Below are 18,019 nucleotides of genomic sequence, written 5' to 3' on the forward strand. Positions count from 1 at the left end.
ATTACACTGAGGAACAAATTAAAACTTTTTGTTTTGCCACTGGATGAAAATAGGTGATCTTTAATAAATCGGGTGCGCTGATTTCAAAAATCATAACAAAAATGCTGTATCACGTATCATTTCTGGCGGAAACCATTTTGAAAAATTTTCACCGCACATTAAAAGAAGGGTAAAATATAGCATATTACTCCAAACCTTAATGTGATAGTGTGAATTTTATTAATACATTGGGTTCATAGAATACCAAATATGAATGTAAATGAAGTAGTTATGACATGCACTAAAATTTGCAGTTGCAGTAAAATAGTAAACATTAAAGTAAACAGTAAAAGTAACGCACCTTCAAAACGTATTTCTGTATGATTTCCGCTTGTAGCAGGCATGTTGAACATCTAAGACTGTGTTCCAGGAGTAATCCGCTAGTAATCTGGGAGACCATCTGCCTTTATAAGGTTTTTTTCATTTCTGCAATTTGTTGGTGAAAGAGCAGCTCGCCCTGCTCGTCACTCACTGCACCCAGATTAGAGGGGGAAAAGTCTAAATGTGAACACAGAAAGTGTATCTTGAGAGACATATTGCATCCCATTTTTTTGTATGTTGCCAGCATACGTTCTACAAGTTCAGAGTAATTGTGAACCCTACGGTTGCCAAGGAAATTTCGACGCACACCCTTGAACGCACCTCATGCTGCTTTCTCACATTCACTTAACAGTTCTTCAAAATTGGGATCGTTCATTACCTCCCGGATTTGAGGGCCAACAAATATCCCTTCTTTTATTTAGCATTGCTTACACCAGGAAATTTGCTTCGTAAGTACTCAAACCCTTTTCCTTCTTTGTTCATGGCCTTTACAAAGTTCTTCATTAACCCCAACTTGATGTGCAGTGGGGGGTAACACATTGTTGGCGTCGACAGGAGGTTTGTGAGAGACACTTTTTCCTCCAGGTGTGTAACAATTTCTGGGAGGCCAGTGTTTAGTTTCGTAATACATGTCCTTTGCTCTGCTGTCCCATAGACAGAGGAAACAACAGAATTTCGTGAAACTTGATTGCATCCCCAAAATAATTCCCACTACCTTCAGATCAGCACAGATTTTCCACTGGTGTTTGTCGTAGCTAACGCTTGTGAGAATCAAAGCAATGTTTTCATATGTTTCCTTCATTTCACTCGCATGAGCAACTGGCACTGAAGGTTTCTCATTCCCATTATGCAGAAGGACCACCTTCAAGCTAGTTTTTGACGCATCGATGAACAACCTCCATTCGTCTGATTTATAGTTTTCTCCCAACTCCTGCATTAATCCAGTGACATTGTTGCGATATACCAGGGACCTATTCATAGAAAAAAGGAAGAAAATTTTAGTTGACGTTTTCTGAATGTAATACTTGTCCCTGGTTCCTGCAGGTTCCACCCTTGCAGTCTTGAATCCAGCAGTTCCGCTTCTTTCTTTGTAAGGTTCAAATCACGTACTAAATCATTTAATTCTGGCTGGGTGACTCTTGAAAGTCAGGATCATGTCCGAGAGAAGATATCGGCTCATCTGAGGAAGTTTCTGTTTCCCTTTCCAAAGACCATTCCAATGGTGGCTTTGGAACATGTAATGTCTCATCATGTTGCACTGGTCTTATCGCAGAAGGTAAATTTGGATAGTGTAGGATATTGTTGGATTTTCTTGAGAATCCCGTTACATTATTTAAACAAAAGTAACAATAACCACCCTCGTAAATATCACGAGCATCTACTGCAACAGACATGAGGAGCCCACCCTTTATCTTGGTCTCCAATTTTGCATCGAAAATATAGCTCGTAAGCTTTCTTCACTATTCGTGTAATTGAGTTTCGTTGGGATTTTGTCGTGAACTCACCGCACACATAGCAAAACAGATTGGGTGAATTTACACAGTTACGAGGCATCACTGCACTATTTTCAAATACCACACAACACAAAGCAATCGCGATGAAGCACACAACTTAACACACAACCTACACTTCCAGCGAACAGAATGCAACTGATAAAGACCACGTACAATAAGTCACCTTGCCTCTTTAACAAATACTCTTTTCTTATCAGGTAACAAAATAAACAACAATGTTTGCCCTTTTGTTGTCGTTACAATGCTTTCTACATATTACGCAGGAAAAACAGCCACACGTGTTCTCTTGAAGAATATTTGTATATCATATGGCGAAAAAAAAAGCTTTGTCACATTTATTTCAATTTCGTGTTATTTCAAAAACTAGACGTGGTGAAGAAAAAAGAACATCATTTTCGTGTTCAGCAGGTCAAAAAACATAGAAATAGGTTGTTTTCCGGTCGCGGCAAATTTCATTGTTCCTCAGTGTTATCTCGATCAAATGTTCGTAAACTGAATTGTTTTACATGTGAACACAAAGCGACATGGTATCTCGTTTAATTCGAAAAGAACTTGAAAAAAATTTAAAAGAGTGATATCAAAATGTAAAATCTTAATTTATGATATTTATATATATATATTGCATAGTATGTAAAATGCATGTTTGAATGTGGTTAATTTTCTTTTAATACATTTTGCATTAGTTATCGATTCCTGGTAATTTTATTTATTACACTTAAAGTGAAAACCACTATTGGGTCGGTAACTAGCTACATATTAAATTTTGTCTTGAATTTCTTATAAGATATGATTTAAACAAATATTAATTTTCATTGATTCTTTTGAAAAAATAATTACGACATGTTATCAGTTTGCCGAGGGACATCGTATGTCGTGTTATACTAGGTAGACCTGTCCAGTCTATGAAAAAACCCCAAAAAAAACCAAAGGTCCTACCACACCATTCTTATGCAGTCCTAACCAGACATTCATTTTCAGTGTATCCCTTTCATATTCCATCAGCTGGTGAGGATTCTCTATACCCTACACACGACAATTATACCAATTTAACCCAAACATGGAATGTGAACTCCTCACTAAAAAAACACCTTATGAAGAAAATGTTCATCAATCCGGGTCAGCATTGTCACAGCGAAGTCTCTTCTCTTCTGTGGATGGTCTGGCTTAAGGTGTTGAAGCAGTTGCACTTTGTACGCATCAAACATAGACGTTTGTGGACAATATCGTGTACTGTTGAACGAGGAATCCCTAGTTCTCTACTTGCCTGTCTTACCGACTTCCGTGGACTCCTGCAGAAAGAGTCCCGCACCTGTTCAACAGTCTCTTCAGTTACACTCTTCTTCGGATACTTCCCTGCTGTTCTTCGGATACTTCCCTGCCTGAGACAGCAAACTGTCGGTTTCCTTTAGAGTCTTGTCCCATTCGTAAATGGTTTGCGTGTGGGAGGATCCACATTCCATTCCATTCTGACATGCCGCTGAACACGTGTAATGGATTTTAATGCAGCTAGCCAAAGCACGCACTGCACTTTCTGCTGCGGTGTTCACATCATGAATAACAAAGCAAGCAAGTGCGCTCCAATACCTAACGATTTAGCGATTTCCCATCATGCAGCATGGCAGTTGCAGCATTGCCATATTGGCTATAAAATCTTGAAGATATTTCCTATCTAATGAGTATTTGCTTGCTCATTTCTATGAATTCGTTCGACTGTTATAGCATGTTCTTTTTGTTTACCTGAAGCCTGGACACCCTGTATATACCGTATTTACGCGTGTATAATGCGCGTGCGTGTATAATACGCACCCTCGTTTTTGATGGGGAAAAGCAACACAAAAATATATCTCGTATATAATGCGCAGTACAATTCAGGTTCCAGAAATGGCTTTCTTAGCGTCGGACTAACATTTACGCATTTCATTTAAAATTAATCAGTAGATCATAAAAACGATCTTTTCCTTGCTTTCGTAACTGATGCATTCACCACGCGACCTTGAACTTCCAGTTGTTGGGCTTTTCATAGGAGAGGCGGGAGCAAAGTTATCAACCACCTGTTCAAGGTCGGAGTGCGTAATGCTTACAATAGATGGATGACATCAAGGCAGCATGAACTCGCAACAAGCGGGAGGGTGAAACGTGCGTCGCTGCCGATTGTTTGTGAATGGGTTCGTGAGGCATGGAACTCCATCTCCCTTGAAATGATGATCAAAAGTTTTAAGGTAACGGGAATATCGAACAAGATGGATGGAAGTGAGGACATTTCAGTAAATATACAGTAATTATTTCTATTTGGTAAGTGTTGACGTAATTATTTTACCTTCATATTTGTTACAGTCAACACTCGATACAACGACCTTTCATAGTTCCCAGGAAAAAGGTAGTTATTTCGAAGGGGTTGTTATTGGAATTTGCACCAAAAACGATTATTAGGAGATAATCGGGAAGAATGAGTGTTGGATTTAATACGGGTCTACTAGAGCATTGTCTGTTACAAGATGAACCGGTAAAATAAGATCTCTCGGAAGATCTCACCTTTCTCACCTTTCTAGGCACAAAAAAAAGGGGCTGTAAATTTTGTTTTGGTTCGGCTGTGTAAAATACGTCGTAAAAATGTAATTTTCCTTCCTTCGACCAACTTCTAATTCACCCCCTCCCCCATTCCAGGGAGCAGTCCTTCCTCTTCCTCGACTTGCATTGTAAGCCAGCCTGAAAAAGGAAACGGGCAACTTGCGATCTATTTGCACCCAATGCGTATTCTAAGACACATTGAACAGTGTCGCACTCATTAATCATTTTGGTTTGGAATTAGATTTCACTAAAGTTAAACTGTATATTTAGTCCCGATTAGCCCAAAAGCATAAAATGAACTCAAAACAAGCTTTATGAAACCTGGGCATTTTCAGATATCAAAATGTGAGATCTTTATTTACTCTCACGATAATCGGTGTCAGCTTATACATTGAGCATTTTTTAAAAAATCGTTCGCAGCTTACACATTGAGGTTCTGAAGATAAAGGTGCAGAACATGAAGTTGTTTTAACTCTACTTTTTCTTTCTGAAGATCGAATTTCGTTATCGTGAAATCAAAACAGCTTTGCGAGATACAAAACAATGACTTGCCTTCGCGCTGGATGAGTCATTGCTGTTATCCACAAGCAACTTCGCAGATGCTAGACAAAACACTGGCGCCAGTTGCAGCGTAAAAACAATGCGACTGGTTGGAAGTTCGAGCAACAGGTGGTCAGGGAAAATCCTCCGTATTTCAAAGATAACGCAACTGTCGAAGGCTGAACTTTTATCAGCTGTGTGAAGAAGAAAGAATAAACCCTTTCTTTACGTTTTACCTTGCAACAGACAATAATACGGGCAATATTTCAATACAATAGCATTAAAAAAAGAAAAAAATAGGACCTTAATTCTGCAATTATTACATTGCCGTGCAGACCAGTGGCGGAGAAAGCTGGGTAGGGAGGCATTTTTTTTATACTTGTCCTATGGTTTTTGTTCGTTTTCAAGAATGCATCTAGAACTGGTTGACCATTTTAGAAGTCAAAGTAAAGAAAGAGCGGTCCACTTCCACCCTTGCCTGTAATCAGCCTGTGTGCACACACGAGCAAGAAGACAATCGGCATTGCCCCCCCCCCCTAAACGTTTGCTGAGAAGAAGAGAGGGAGAAGTCACTCTGCCAACGGAACACTTTTGGCAAATATTAGGACATCGGCACAGTCATGAAAATGTAGAAAGTGGTAAACGGGAGTTATGATTCAAGTAAGATCGAAGTGAACTTTTGCGGAAACCTGGATGAAGAGTGTTGACAATCTTTAGTTGGCCTATGTGGCTTTGATTATTTATAACAGTTTCACTTCTTTATGAAGTGTTACAGGGAACAAAGAATACGTTTTGAATGAAAGCGATTACCGGAAGTTGTACGCTACAAAGTCGATTTAAAATAACATCCAAGCATATTCGATCTCTTCTCAAGTATCCAAGAGCAAACGAAATCACAATGGCAAAACAAGCCTGGCATGTTGCGTAGCAGCCGTCGGCTGCGGGTAACATTGGTACGCTTGGGGGAGTGGAGGGCAGAGGTCAAGTGCTATTGGATATAACTGATGCGTGGTCTGGTGTTTATTTTTAGATCAGACCCACTTGCGAGCGGTAGAGTGCTTCTGAAGGGAATGAGTGCAAAAAACGTATTTTTCGCCCGATCTCTGATCATGGCCATGTCTAAGGCGAAAACAATTTTTGTGGAAGTTATTTCTCCCGCGAAAAATACCGCTTGATACGTCTCCCATGTGACGGTAGGCACGTGCTTGAATGCCGCCAGAACGGGTGCTGCTTTTCTCAATGTCGCAAAACTTTCCATTACTAAGTGACAACTCATGGAAAACGGCCATTTCGCATTTAAAAGTTATTTTTTAAAATTATTATTGCTAAAGAAAGGCAATCTGTAGAGATATACATGTTAAACGCAGTGACATGGGAAAAAAATGCGTGATTTCATTTTGGCTGTCCGAATTATTCCGTGCATAATACGCACCACAGTTTTGAAGGGCAAAAATTTTGGAAAAAAGTGCGCATTATACACGCGTAAATACGGTATATGCAATCTCTACGTCTTTCAATCTTCTTGTCATATCCGAGGAAAATTAATTGTTTGCTAAACATAAATGAAAGTTTTATATTCCAGGATATTTACACAGAAATAATTGCATGGCATTTTCTAGACTTCAGTGAATACCCTGACTTCAGAAAAACATTGGATGGTATTGGAGATTCACTTCAAACTGATATTTTCCAATATACCAATGGTTGAGGCATACTGCACAGTCTAGTTGTGAATAAATATTTAGAATTAAATCTTCTGCATGAATATTGTGCTGCAATAATTATGCTTAATCTTATCTCTTCCCTTCCCTCTTGTAGGTGTCATATTACATTGAAGGCAGAACGAAAAGTCAAGTGTACAATCGCTGGTGCTATTCTCTTGATCCGTGCATAAGGAAAGGAAGGTTCTCAAAGGAAGAAGACTACATCATTGCTGCTGGTGTGAGGCGATATGGATTAGATTTCCCTCGCATAGCAAGATTTCTTCCAGGCCGAACTTCCATTCAAATTCGAGATCGCTATGCAGGATCTTTGAAGTATGTTGGTCCTATAGGAGCATGGTCTCGGTAAGTACAAAGAATATGTGTTAAGTCATACACACATACACATGTATACCGTATTCCTTTGAATCCAAGATGCCATGGCCTCCCTGATGGCACAGTGGTAGTGTCGTCACCTCGTATTCAAGGGGTCCCGGTTTGATACGCAGTGGGGAGACAGTAGTTCGAATCCCACTTTAAACTCTAGGTCCTGATTATCCTTACCGTGCATAAAGTGGACTTAAAACATCAACTCAATCAATCCAAGATGCCATGCAAGATGCTCCTTAATTATTACTTCAGCTTTTAAGAGCTTCCAATTTAAGGTGCACAGATGTACATAATACCGATACTTTATTATAACAATACTGTACACGTAGAAATTTTCAGCGAAAAATGCAGGCTCAACCAGGACTCGACCTGGGTCTCTGGCATACCGTGCCATTGCTCCAACTACTGAGCCACCGAGCCGGCTTGGCCTCACCTGATCCTTCGCTATCGCTGTTTTACGTGCGAGGAATCACAACAATACCATAGTATTGCATTTACATTGTTGTTACACTTACCTTTCACAATACTGCCATTGTCATTGCCATTTACCATTTGAACAATAACAGCACATTACACTATATTACACTAATACCATGGTATATTTATACTATGCCTGAGCCATACCACCATTTGCTGATCCCAATATCCTGACCGATTCCAACCGATACCGATAGATGTATAATTCCAGTATAAAATAACAAAGGCTAGTTACTGAGTTACAACAACTCATCACATTCTATTAATGACATTAAATAACTCCCAAGATTATTCTCATGTAGCATTAAAGCACTTTAAAATGTATTGTGACATTTTATGTGAACTTCTTTCTAGACCCAGAGGATGAAAAATAAAAGGAAGTTTTGAAATGTTGACAGCTTTTTAAAAAGTGTTGCAGTTATGCAGAAAAATCGGTGGATTATTATCTGTGTCCCTGCTTCAATGTCATGTAAACAACATTCTTGTCGCTTAGATTAATCTTTAGAAAGAGGAAAACAATGTAAAAATATATACAAATGCAGGTATATAATAATGCCCATTTGGCTGGCTCTGTTTATGCCCTGCTTTCCATTATTCTCTGTCATTTGCAATAAAAACAAGGCGCTGCAGTGTCAGTATCCGCCAGCAGTCACGCAAAAGACTTACACAGAAGGTAGGAATCAATGAATGGTTTATTTTATTTCCAAATAGCATTGGCCAGCAGGCAGTTACATGCTTTCAGTGTCACGTTTGGGTGCAGCACATTATTCTGTGGATTTGATCTTGTCATCTGCTTTCCAGGAAGGTACAGCCTTTCTTGGAAATCTACATGCAACTTCCTGTGGTAGGCCGTTGGACCCTCAAGTCACAAGGAAGGGTGAACAAACTTTTGAAAAGGACAAAAAATTTGACAAATAAGTTGTTTCTCTTTGCTGCTCTTCTAGCCATTCAAGATCATTGGTATTCTGAAAATAGCATCCACTAAAGTTTTTTTTTCTTTTTTTAAAACTGTTTTGGTACATGTAAGAGAAGTTCATGTGTTTTTTTAATAATATATGCAGAGGTGAAATACTAAAAACAAATACATTGCATTATGTACCAGACATTTAAAGAAACTATTGTCAATGTGGAGAAACTTGATTTCTAGATAAACATGATTCACTTCATGTTTTTCATGTTGAGGGGAATAAACAACGCGGTTGATAATATAAGACTGAAGCGAGTTACTAAATATATATCCGCGAAACTTACTTGTAAATGTTCTATTAATTTCAGTGGCCTCTGCCACCATCCACTTGGGAACTCGATGCTTTACTGTTAGGTTGACTTCCGGTTCCTGTTGTTGTTTCCTCGACTACCGCTAGGGGTTCTGGTGTAGCCATTTCGTCTGCTGCGCACGATGGGTTTGAGCTGTTGTAATAGCGGAAGCCAAACATGAAGAGCCTGACCACTGTCGATGTTCAGCTCGTGCGGAAAGTGCATAATTGCATGTCTCTCTTTGATTTTGATGTCGATTAGGGTGTGTGATGTGTGCCTAACTGAAACTTTTTGGATCCTGTGTTTGTTAAACTTCCTAGTCCGGCACTTAACGGATATAAAAAAAATCCCAACCCACTACCAGACTTGCAACGCACCTCAAGTTCAACAAACAGGATCCAAAAGTTTCAGGTAGGCACACATCACACACCCTAATCGACACCAAAATCAAAGAGAGATATGCAATGATGCACTTTCCTCACGAGCTGAACATCGACAATGGTCAGGCTCATCATGTTTGGCTCCTGCTATTACAACAGCTCAAACCCATCGCGTGCAGCATATGAAATGACTACACCAAAACCCCTAGCGGTAGTCGAGGAAACAACAACAGGAACCGGAAGTCAACCTAACAGTAAAGCATCGAGTTCCCAAGTGGATGGTGGCAGAGGCCACCGAAATTAATAGAACATTTACTAGTAAGTTTCATGGATATATCTTTAGTAACTCGCTTACGTCTTATATTTCATGTTTTTGTTAAATTTCTTCAACCTTGTCAGTTAAGCGGAGCTGTCCGAGTGAACCATCCCATGCAAGTTATCTAGCCGCAGTTGAAAAGGGGACTTTCTTAATTGTACTCTTTATCTGTGAAAAGTTTTCAGTTTTACTGAAAAAGTTGTCAAAGTATTTAGAGCCCTCATCACAATTTATATCACTTAACGGATATAAAAAAAATCCCACCCCACTATCAGACTAGCAAGGCACCTCAAGTTCAACAAACACAGGATCCAAAAAGTTTCAGTTAGGCACACATCACACACCCTAATCGACACCAAAATCAAAGATATGCATGCAATTATGCACTTTCCTCACGAGCTGAACATCGACAGTGGTCAGGCTCATCATGTTTGGCTCCTGCTATTACAACAGCTCAAAAACCAAAAAATAGTGCACTTTAGATTCTAAGAAATACGGTATATGTGGGGGTGACAAGTAAATGAATCATAATGTCATTAATTACACAGTATTTGAGGTGGTTGTAGTAGCTATTAATTTCATTTCCTTCATTTTTGTTTTCTATTGATATTGAGCATTGATTTTCATATTCATATGCACATGTTTGTTTTACATCGTGTTTTACTTGTATTGTGTATACCACTGGTATCGGCTGATGCAGATTCATTGGAATCGATATTGACTCAGCACTGGTTATTTTCTTTAAAAGGGAATATTTTTTCCTTGCATGTTTTGATACAAAAATACACACTAGGCCAAATAATATATCTTAAATGAAAATATCAGTTTTTTACTTTTTCTTCATCATTAGCCAAAATTGGCAGAATAACAAAGTAAACTAAATCAATTCAATCAATCAATTAACCAGTTTTACTTTTAAAATGCTAATTTTTGATGGGCTGCAATTTAATTGATTAGTAATTAGTCAATGTTATTTATATATTATTATTATTTTTACATTAATAATTTCAACTCTTTTCCTGTTTGCCTCCCCCCCCCCCTACCCTGTGGACTGCACTATTGCTGTTGATGTAAATACATAACTGGTCTCTCATAAATATCCTTCTTAATCCAATGTTTTGTAAATTGTAATCTGCTTTCATCCTCTACAGCTTTTACTTTTTAAAAAATTCATACATTTGATTACATGTATTTATTATACTACCGCATCTTTTATTCCCCAAACATGAATTAAAATTTTATATTGGACAATCCTAATTCCTAAAATATAATGCAAATAATATAATGAACTTGTCATTGGAGACATTTTTCTGATAAATTAATACTCTTCTGTAAGTGAATATTTCACTCCAGAAGCTGTACCCTTAGTGTTTAGTTTTCCTTCACTACTTCTTTCATAAATTATGCTTGTTTGCAGACAGGAAGATAAGAAATTGTTTTCCTTGGTAAGGAAGTATGGGAAAAGTGACTGGAGTACAATCAGCTCGTTTTTGTCAGGTCGGACACGGACCACATGCCGTCATCGGTATAGCACTTTGGTCAAGTGGCTGCAAAAGAATCCTGGAGCAACAGTAAGCATTTCTCTTTAATTATTTATTTAAAACTTGCATGACCATAGCTGTATTGCATTAAATAAAAAAGACTAGTCATGCTTGGAAATCTACATGATTACTTGTACAGTTGCACACACTTCTGAGTTGTAGTGACTCACGTACAGAAGTGTCCTAACTGTATGTGAAGGATGCTTGGTCGTGTGTTCATCTCCACTGCAAAATTAATCTAGAACCCATTTAAAATTGTAGATAACATTCTGGTGTCCTTAGAGATATCTCAGGACACTGATAATTGTCCTGGCTTTTATCCCAGAAGTAAAATATGTTATTACCTATGTGAAGTTTCATGTTTCCGCATTGCTCAATTGGATTTTTTTTCTTCTTCAGATTCATTTAGAAGGCTCACTGCCTTTATTCACTAAGGGTACGGCATCTGGAACGGATATGGTAGCATGTCACATCTTTGTTAGTTCCTGGGTGGCGGTCGTTGCATTTTCTCCCATTTAGCAGCGCTGGTGTGTTTCCTGGCTTGCATTGTCTGCTGTATTTTCTGCTTTCCTTCGTCAGGTGACATTGCCAGGTGGTGGTTGTGGGGTTGGCCTGTCTGCTGCGTTGTGTTGCTCGGTGTGGTGTAGATTCTCTTTTTTACGTGAGTGGAGGGGTAGTCAAGGGGGCACTGCATCTTTTCTTTTTGTGGTTTGGAATTTTTTTGAAGGACAGGATGCCGAATTGGGTGGCCTATCGATTGTCCGTTCAGCGCTCAACCCACGCAAGGAACAGGGTCTACACTACGTGGAGTAACACAATGTAGCAGACAGTCCAACCCCCAACCACCATCTGGCAACACCACACGGAGAGCATAAAGCACAGCAGATGACACAAGCCAGGAAAGGCACACCAGCGTTTCTAAATGGGAGAAAAGGCATCAACCACCAACGGGGTACTAATAAATAAGTGAAGTGCTACCATCTCCACTCCAGAAGCGGTACCCTTAGTGTTTAAAGCCAGTGAGCCTTAGAAATTAATCGGGAAAAAAACTATCCAATTGTGCAATGTGGAAACACGAAACTTCACGTAGGTAATACTTAAACCGCATCATGAAAATATGTAATATTTTCTTAATCATTGTCACCATGTGATGAATATAGGAAATGATACAGTCAAAGTTATTTTATGTGTAAGATTAGGAGTGAAGAATCTTTCTGTTTTATTGAACATGTGCAAGAATGTGGCTAAGCTTTATATTTTACTTTCACTAGTTAAATATATATCATTATTTAAATAAATGGCAACATAGACCCACTATGGAGTTTTTTTTTTTTTACAAGTGTAGTAGGCCACCATCTTTAAGATTTAATGTAACGGAAGACATCAAGAATCTCTGTAAAAGATATGATGATTTTGAATTGCCTGATGATATTTGGGATTTATAATTTTAAAATGTGATATAAATTTTCATCTAAAATAATAATAATAAAAATAGGCTGCTTGTTTCACAGTTATGTTGCTATGTTGCAACACTGTAACATTGACAAGATCCATTGTATAACTAATTCTATTTTGTTGAAAAAAATTAACCATTGTTATAGTTGTGCCTTTAATCAAACTAAAAATAAATGTCTGATGAAGGGAGTGATTGTTCTCCTGAAATGTCACAACCAAAAACTGTGTTTTTATGCTTGTAACAACTTTAGACCAGAAGAGAAATAATAAGAAAAGCAGTGTAGCTATCTTACGGAGTAGGTTTTTGGATAATTGCTTGTTGCGTTGGTTCATGGACACTGAATGCATCAAATTTTTAAGGAGGCATGACGTAAATATAACTCTTTGTGGATATGTAATTCCAGTCTCCTAATTTTGAAAAAGAAAAGAGAAAATATGCAAGTAATTTTTTAAAAAATCATAATTTTGGGTAATTTGGAAAATTGGAGGTCTTCCACTTAAATCATACATTGTGAACAATTTGATTTTGTAATATTTTTGTCATTATTACATGTAAGAAATTACACTAGAATATATCAACAAGTTGAAAAGTACCCCATTTGAATGTTACATTTTAAATAACGTTTGCCTAATTTATCTTGGAAAAAAATTACAAAATGCACTTTTTAAAAATAGTAACAATAAATATAATTGTTGTCATTCCAATGTCTCATACCTTCATGTATATGTAAACGAATAAGAAAGACAGAACTAAAATATTATTTGTAGTTTTCAAGAAAGTACACACAGCAGAACCTTTAGTTCCAGAACCTAACTTGACTGAAGTTAAAGATGCTATTAAAAGGCTAAAGAATAACAAAGCACCTGGCATTGATTTAATACCAGCTGAGTTAATTAAATATGGTGGAAATTCATTAATATGTCAAATTCATAAATTAATTTGTTTAATATGGAATAAAGAAGAAATCCCTCAACAGTGGAAAGAATCCATAATTGTTCCTGTGTTTAAAAAAGGTGATAAAATGAACTGCAATAATTACCGTGGAATTTCTCTACTCTCAACAACATATAAAATATTATCTAACATTATTTTAACAAGACTAACCCCATATGCTAATGAAATTATAGGTGATTATCAATGTGGATTTAAACGCAACAGATCAACTACAGATCAAATTTTTCACATCAGACAGACACTTGAAAAAAAGTGGGAATATAATCAAAATGTCCATCAGCTATTCGTTGATTTCAAAAAAGCATATGATTCGGTCAAAAGAGATAAATTATATAATATATTAGTAGAGTTTGGAATACCTAAGAAGCTTGTTAGTATGATAAAAGTATGCACCAGTGAAACAGAAAGTAAAATTCGTGTGGGTATTAATATGTCTGACAAATTTACAATTCATGATGGGTTAAAACAAGGAGATGCATTATCTCCATTGCTCTTTAATTTTGCCTTAGAATATGCTGTTAGGAAGGTAAACGAAACTAAAGAAGGACTAAAATTAAATGGTGTGACTCAGTTGTTAGCATATGCAGATGATGTAGACTTACTGGGGGATGATGTGAATACAATTAAGAATAATGCTAAAATATTTTTCAAAACTGCTAAAGAGATAGGTTTGGAAGTTAACAAAGAGAAAACTAAATATATGCTTACAGGCCGAAACCAAGTGTTAGGTAATAATCAAAATCTAATTTTTGATAACAACTCGTTTGAACCAGTTTCCAAATTCAAATACTTAGGAGTAATATTAACAAATGAAAATTATATTAAAGAGGAAATAAAAAGCAGGCTTAATTCAGGAAATGCATGTTACTTCTCTCTTCATAAACTTTTGTCTTCTCGTTTAATATCTAAGAAACTAAAAGTTAAAATATACAAAACAGTAATTTTGCCTGTAGTATTATATGGGTGTGAAACTTGGTCCCTTACATTGAAAGAGGAACATAAATTGAGAGTATTTGAAAATAAGATCCTTAGGAAAATCTTTGGACCTAAAAGGGATGAGGAGACAGGTGAGTGGAGAATGTTACATAATTTAGAACTACATAATTTGTATTCATGTCCAGACATTATTAGAATAATTAAATCAAGAAGACTTAGGTGGGCAGGCCATGTGGCACGAATGGGAGAGGAAAGAGGAGTTTACAGGATTCTTGTTGGGAAACCTGATGGTAAGAGACCAGTAGGAAGGCCAAGACGAAGATGGAGGGACAACGTCGAGATGGACCTAAGGGAAATCGGTAGGGATGGAAAAGAGTATATAGATCTTGCACAAGATAGGGACAGATGGAAGGCCTGTGTTGCTGCAGCCATGAACCTTCGGGTTTAAGAAGGCTAGAGAGTTAGTTAGTTAGTTTAGTTAGTTTTCAAGAAAGTACTTGTAATTGCTGTCACATGATGCTGGTCAGCCATCCTGAAGCACATAATTTGGGTGGTTTCATTTGAAACCAGGCATTGGCTCAAGGTTAAAGATATCAGGCATATTGATATCTGTGTGCTCAGATGCCACAATGAAAACATTGAATGGTAAGGGCTGAAGCAAAGTATAAACAAAGTGCCATGGTTTTTCACGGGAGAATCTAGTGAGCATAGAAAAAATTGTAATTATACTTAAATTTTGTCCTGATGTTAAGTAGCAACCTTGTAATGCACTTGATTTTACGTTTTTCAGAGGGACCAAGGTGAAAAATATTTAAGATGCCAGAAAATGTAAAATCTGGGAGTGTTAAATCGGGTTTCCATTGCATTTCAACATTGATAAAGCTCCAAGAATGAAGGTACAAGAACAAGGTGTAAGAATGAAGGTACTTATGCGTGGTTCTTATCTGAAATTATGATGTTCCGTACTTGAGTTTTCCCTGTCTTTTAAAAATGGCTCACTAAATGGATGAAAAGTAGGGTTGGGTCAATACCACTTTCAACTGATACCAATTAGAGTCCTGCATTGGACCACTTTCGCTTGCTCCTACTCGTTCGAGTGTCTCCCCCTCGAGTGTGTAACATACTCGTAGTGGAATGATTGGCGGGTGTTATCACCACGTGTGAGGTGGTCCCATATTACAGAACTTGGTAAGCAGTATTCTCAACCCAAAACCCGTATATGGAAGTAAACAACTCCATGCAATTACAGTTCTAAAATGAGTCTGTACATAACTATACAAGACCCAAATACGATATACAGGGGAACCCCAATTTTACATTCCCCGGTTTTACATTTTCCCGCTTTATACATTCAGTCTTAATGGCCCCAACATAGCAAAATGTTATAAAATTTTCCTCAATTTTACATTTTCCTGCATTTCAAGTTTTTTTTTCAGTTTGGTCCCCTGAAAAACGTAAAATCGAGGTTATATTGTATATGAAAGTAAGCAATATCTACAGACCAAAATGTAAAATGTAATGTTGACAGACCTACCTAAGCAATTCAAAATATCGTATCACAGTGCAACAAATACCTAGACACCATTGCTCACTATGGAAAGGTTGCATATTCTTTTAATAATAAGATATAGTAATAACATACAATTGAGCATCATTTTAATGTGGAAATAACCACAGAAACAAATGTATAGAATGTCTTCCTAGGCAATTTCAGTCCACAATCATCTTTTTCATTTTCATATATCACTGTGTATTGGAAAGATAGGTGCTATTAGGTGCTCAAGCAAAACCTGCTCACTGCAACACACTGACCAATTCCCTCAGGTACTGATACTTGAAAATTGTAACTCTTTGAAATAACTGAGATTATTTATGCATTTTAAGACATAAGTTTTCCATTGAAATTTATATATTAGCAATCTATATACTACTGCATTGGTATTTGTATCGGCTCATCCCTAGTTAAGAGGTAAGAACATTTAGAAATGTTTATAAAAAGATTGAAATAGAAAATTTTGAGTTGGGATGGAAACCAAGGAATTCCCTGTTATAGTAAATTGTGTATCATAATTTTGGAATAAGAACCGCTCATAAGTACTTTTTAAAAAAGAATCCTTATTGTGGAACGGTCCTTATACTAACTCTTAAAAAAAAAGTGTTAATGTGCTACCTGTACACAACACTTATATTACCGCTCTTCATTATGGGGTAGCGAAGGTATGAAAAGTGTAAATAAGATGTTTAACTGGTGTATTGACCTTTCTCTCTGTTCTAATTTCCAGTTGGCCAATGCTCCAACTCGTTATCTAGGCAACCAGAATGACCGTATAGAGTCACTGTGGCGAGAAGTGAGGGACTACATTAGAAGTTCAGCAAGTTCCATCAGGTCTTCACTAGTGTTTCATCCACCCCAAGCTGATGTGTCTGTAAGTATTAGCTTGTAACATAGTTGAACATAGTTATTAATCATTCAAAATATAACTGTTAGTTATTTAAACTAAGTTATATCACTTACCGTAAATTTGTGGCTCGAGTTATATTAGCCTGAGCCAATATCATTGTCAATACTCTTACAGATTCCCACCAATATCATTCAAAGTTGTTCAGAATATATAAATGTTGCTCTTACGTTATGCTGTTCTCCCGTTTAACTGCTTGGCTGAGAGAGGGTTTTAAATGTGAGGAGGTGGCATAATTAATGCTCTGACCCTAATCAATATTTATTTAGGAGTCGCAGAATGAGGGGGGAGGTCAGCTGAATCAGAAGGTACTGATAATAGAAGAACCAATTGTCATCTCTGTACCAGTTGATGTTCCGTGGTGCTGGTCTGTGATCCTCCGCGCAAACCAACTTTACGGAGCACACACTAAGGCTACTTGCTTCCAACACTGGCCACTCACTCTCACTGTTCCCGTGACCTCTTGTCACCGGGGAGTTAGCTGGCGTTTGCTGATTTAGCGTTTATGTTTCGGTTCATGACATTACCATACAGTTTTTCATTGGAAATTATACTATAGCAATCTACCAGAGATTTGCTTTAAAATATTCATAATTTCTCACATGATATAATATTTTAATCACAAAATCCATTTTTCACCACACTGTTGTTGGAAAAATAAAATTAGGCATTTTTCATAATTTCCAAGATGTTTAGATTCTGTGAAGATGTGACATTTTCGCAAACCTTGTGAAATTTTCTGAGTGTGGAAGTATAAGCTGATATCACTGAATCCGAACTGATTATTTACCAATACTGATTTCACTGGCATAGGACAATACTGACACATCATTATCAGTATCAGCCCAGCCCTTATTGCATTCTTTTTATGTTTCACAACCTGTTTCATGTAGAAGAAAAGTAAAAACTCAGGGAAAATCATCTAATTATCATTGAGTCTCAATGAAGCACAACTGAAGAACTAAAATATGCTTGTTAGGGCCTCTCCGATGTTGTTCTGGTAACGTCATCTTCTTGTAATCAAGGGGTCCCGGGTTTGATACCCAGTGGAGGCACATAGCGGTTCGGATTCCACTTTAAACTGTAGGTCCAGACCCGATTAGCCTTTCTGTGCAAAAAGTAGACTTAAAACAACAATTCAAAGCAAGATATGCTTGTTCTTGTACTAATA

At 37.3% G+C, this 18,019-nt stretch overlaps 1 protein-coding gene across 1 annotated transcript in view; it reads left to right on the forward strand.

Moving 5' to 3' along the window:
* The window catches only part of Pbp95 (proximal sequence element A Pbp95), a 72,846-nt gene that overhangs the window by 25,462 nt on the left and 29,365 nt on the right, over nt 1-18,019 (forward strand). Inside the window, exons 7-9 of the mRNA XM_083122305.1 lie at nt 6,801-7,048; nt 10,920-11,073; nt 16,672-16,815. Of these exons, the coding sequence (XP_082978431.1) occupies nt 6,801-7,048; nt 10,920-11,073; nt 16,672-16,815 (546 nt within the window). The remainder of the gene's footprint in view (nt 1-6,800; nt 7,049-10,919; nt 11,074-16,671; nt 16,816-18,019) is intronic.

The sequence above is a fragment of the Lepisma saccharinum genome, chromosome 5, assembly GCF_977018435.1.
Source record: "Lepisma saccharinum chromosome 5, izLepSacc3.1, whole genome shotgun sequence".
Lineage (NCBI taxonomy): Eukaryota > Metazoa > Arthropoda > Insecta > Zygentoma > Lepismatidae > Lepisma > Lepisma saccharinum.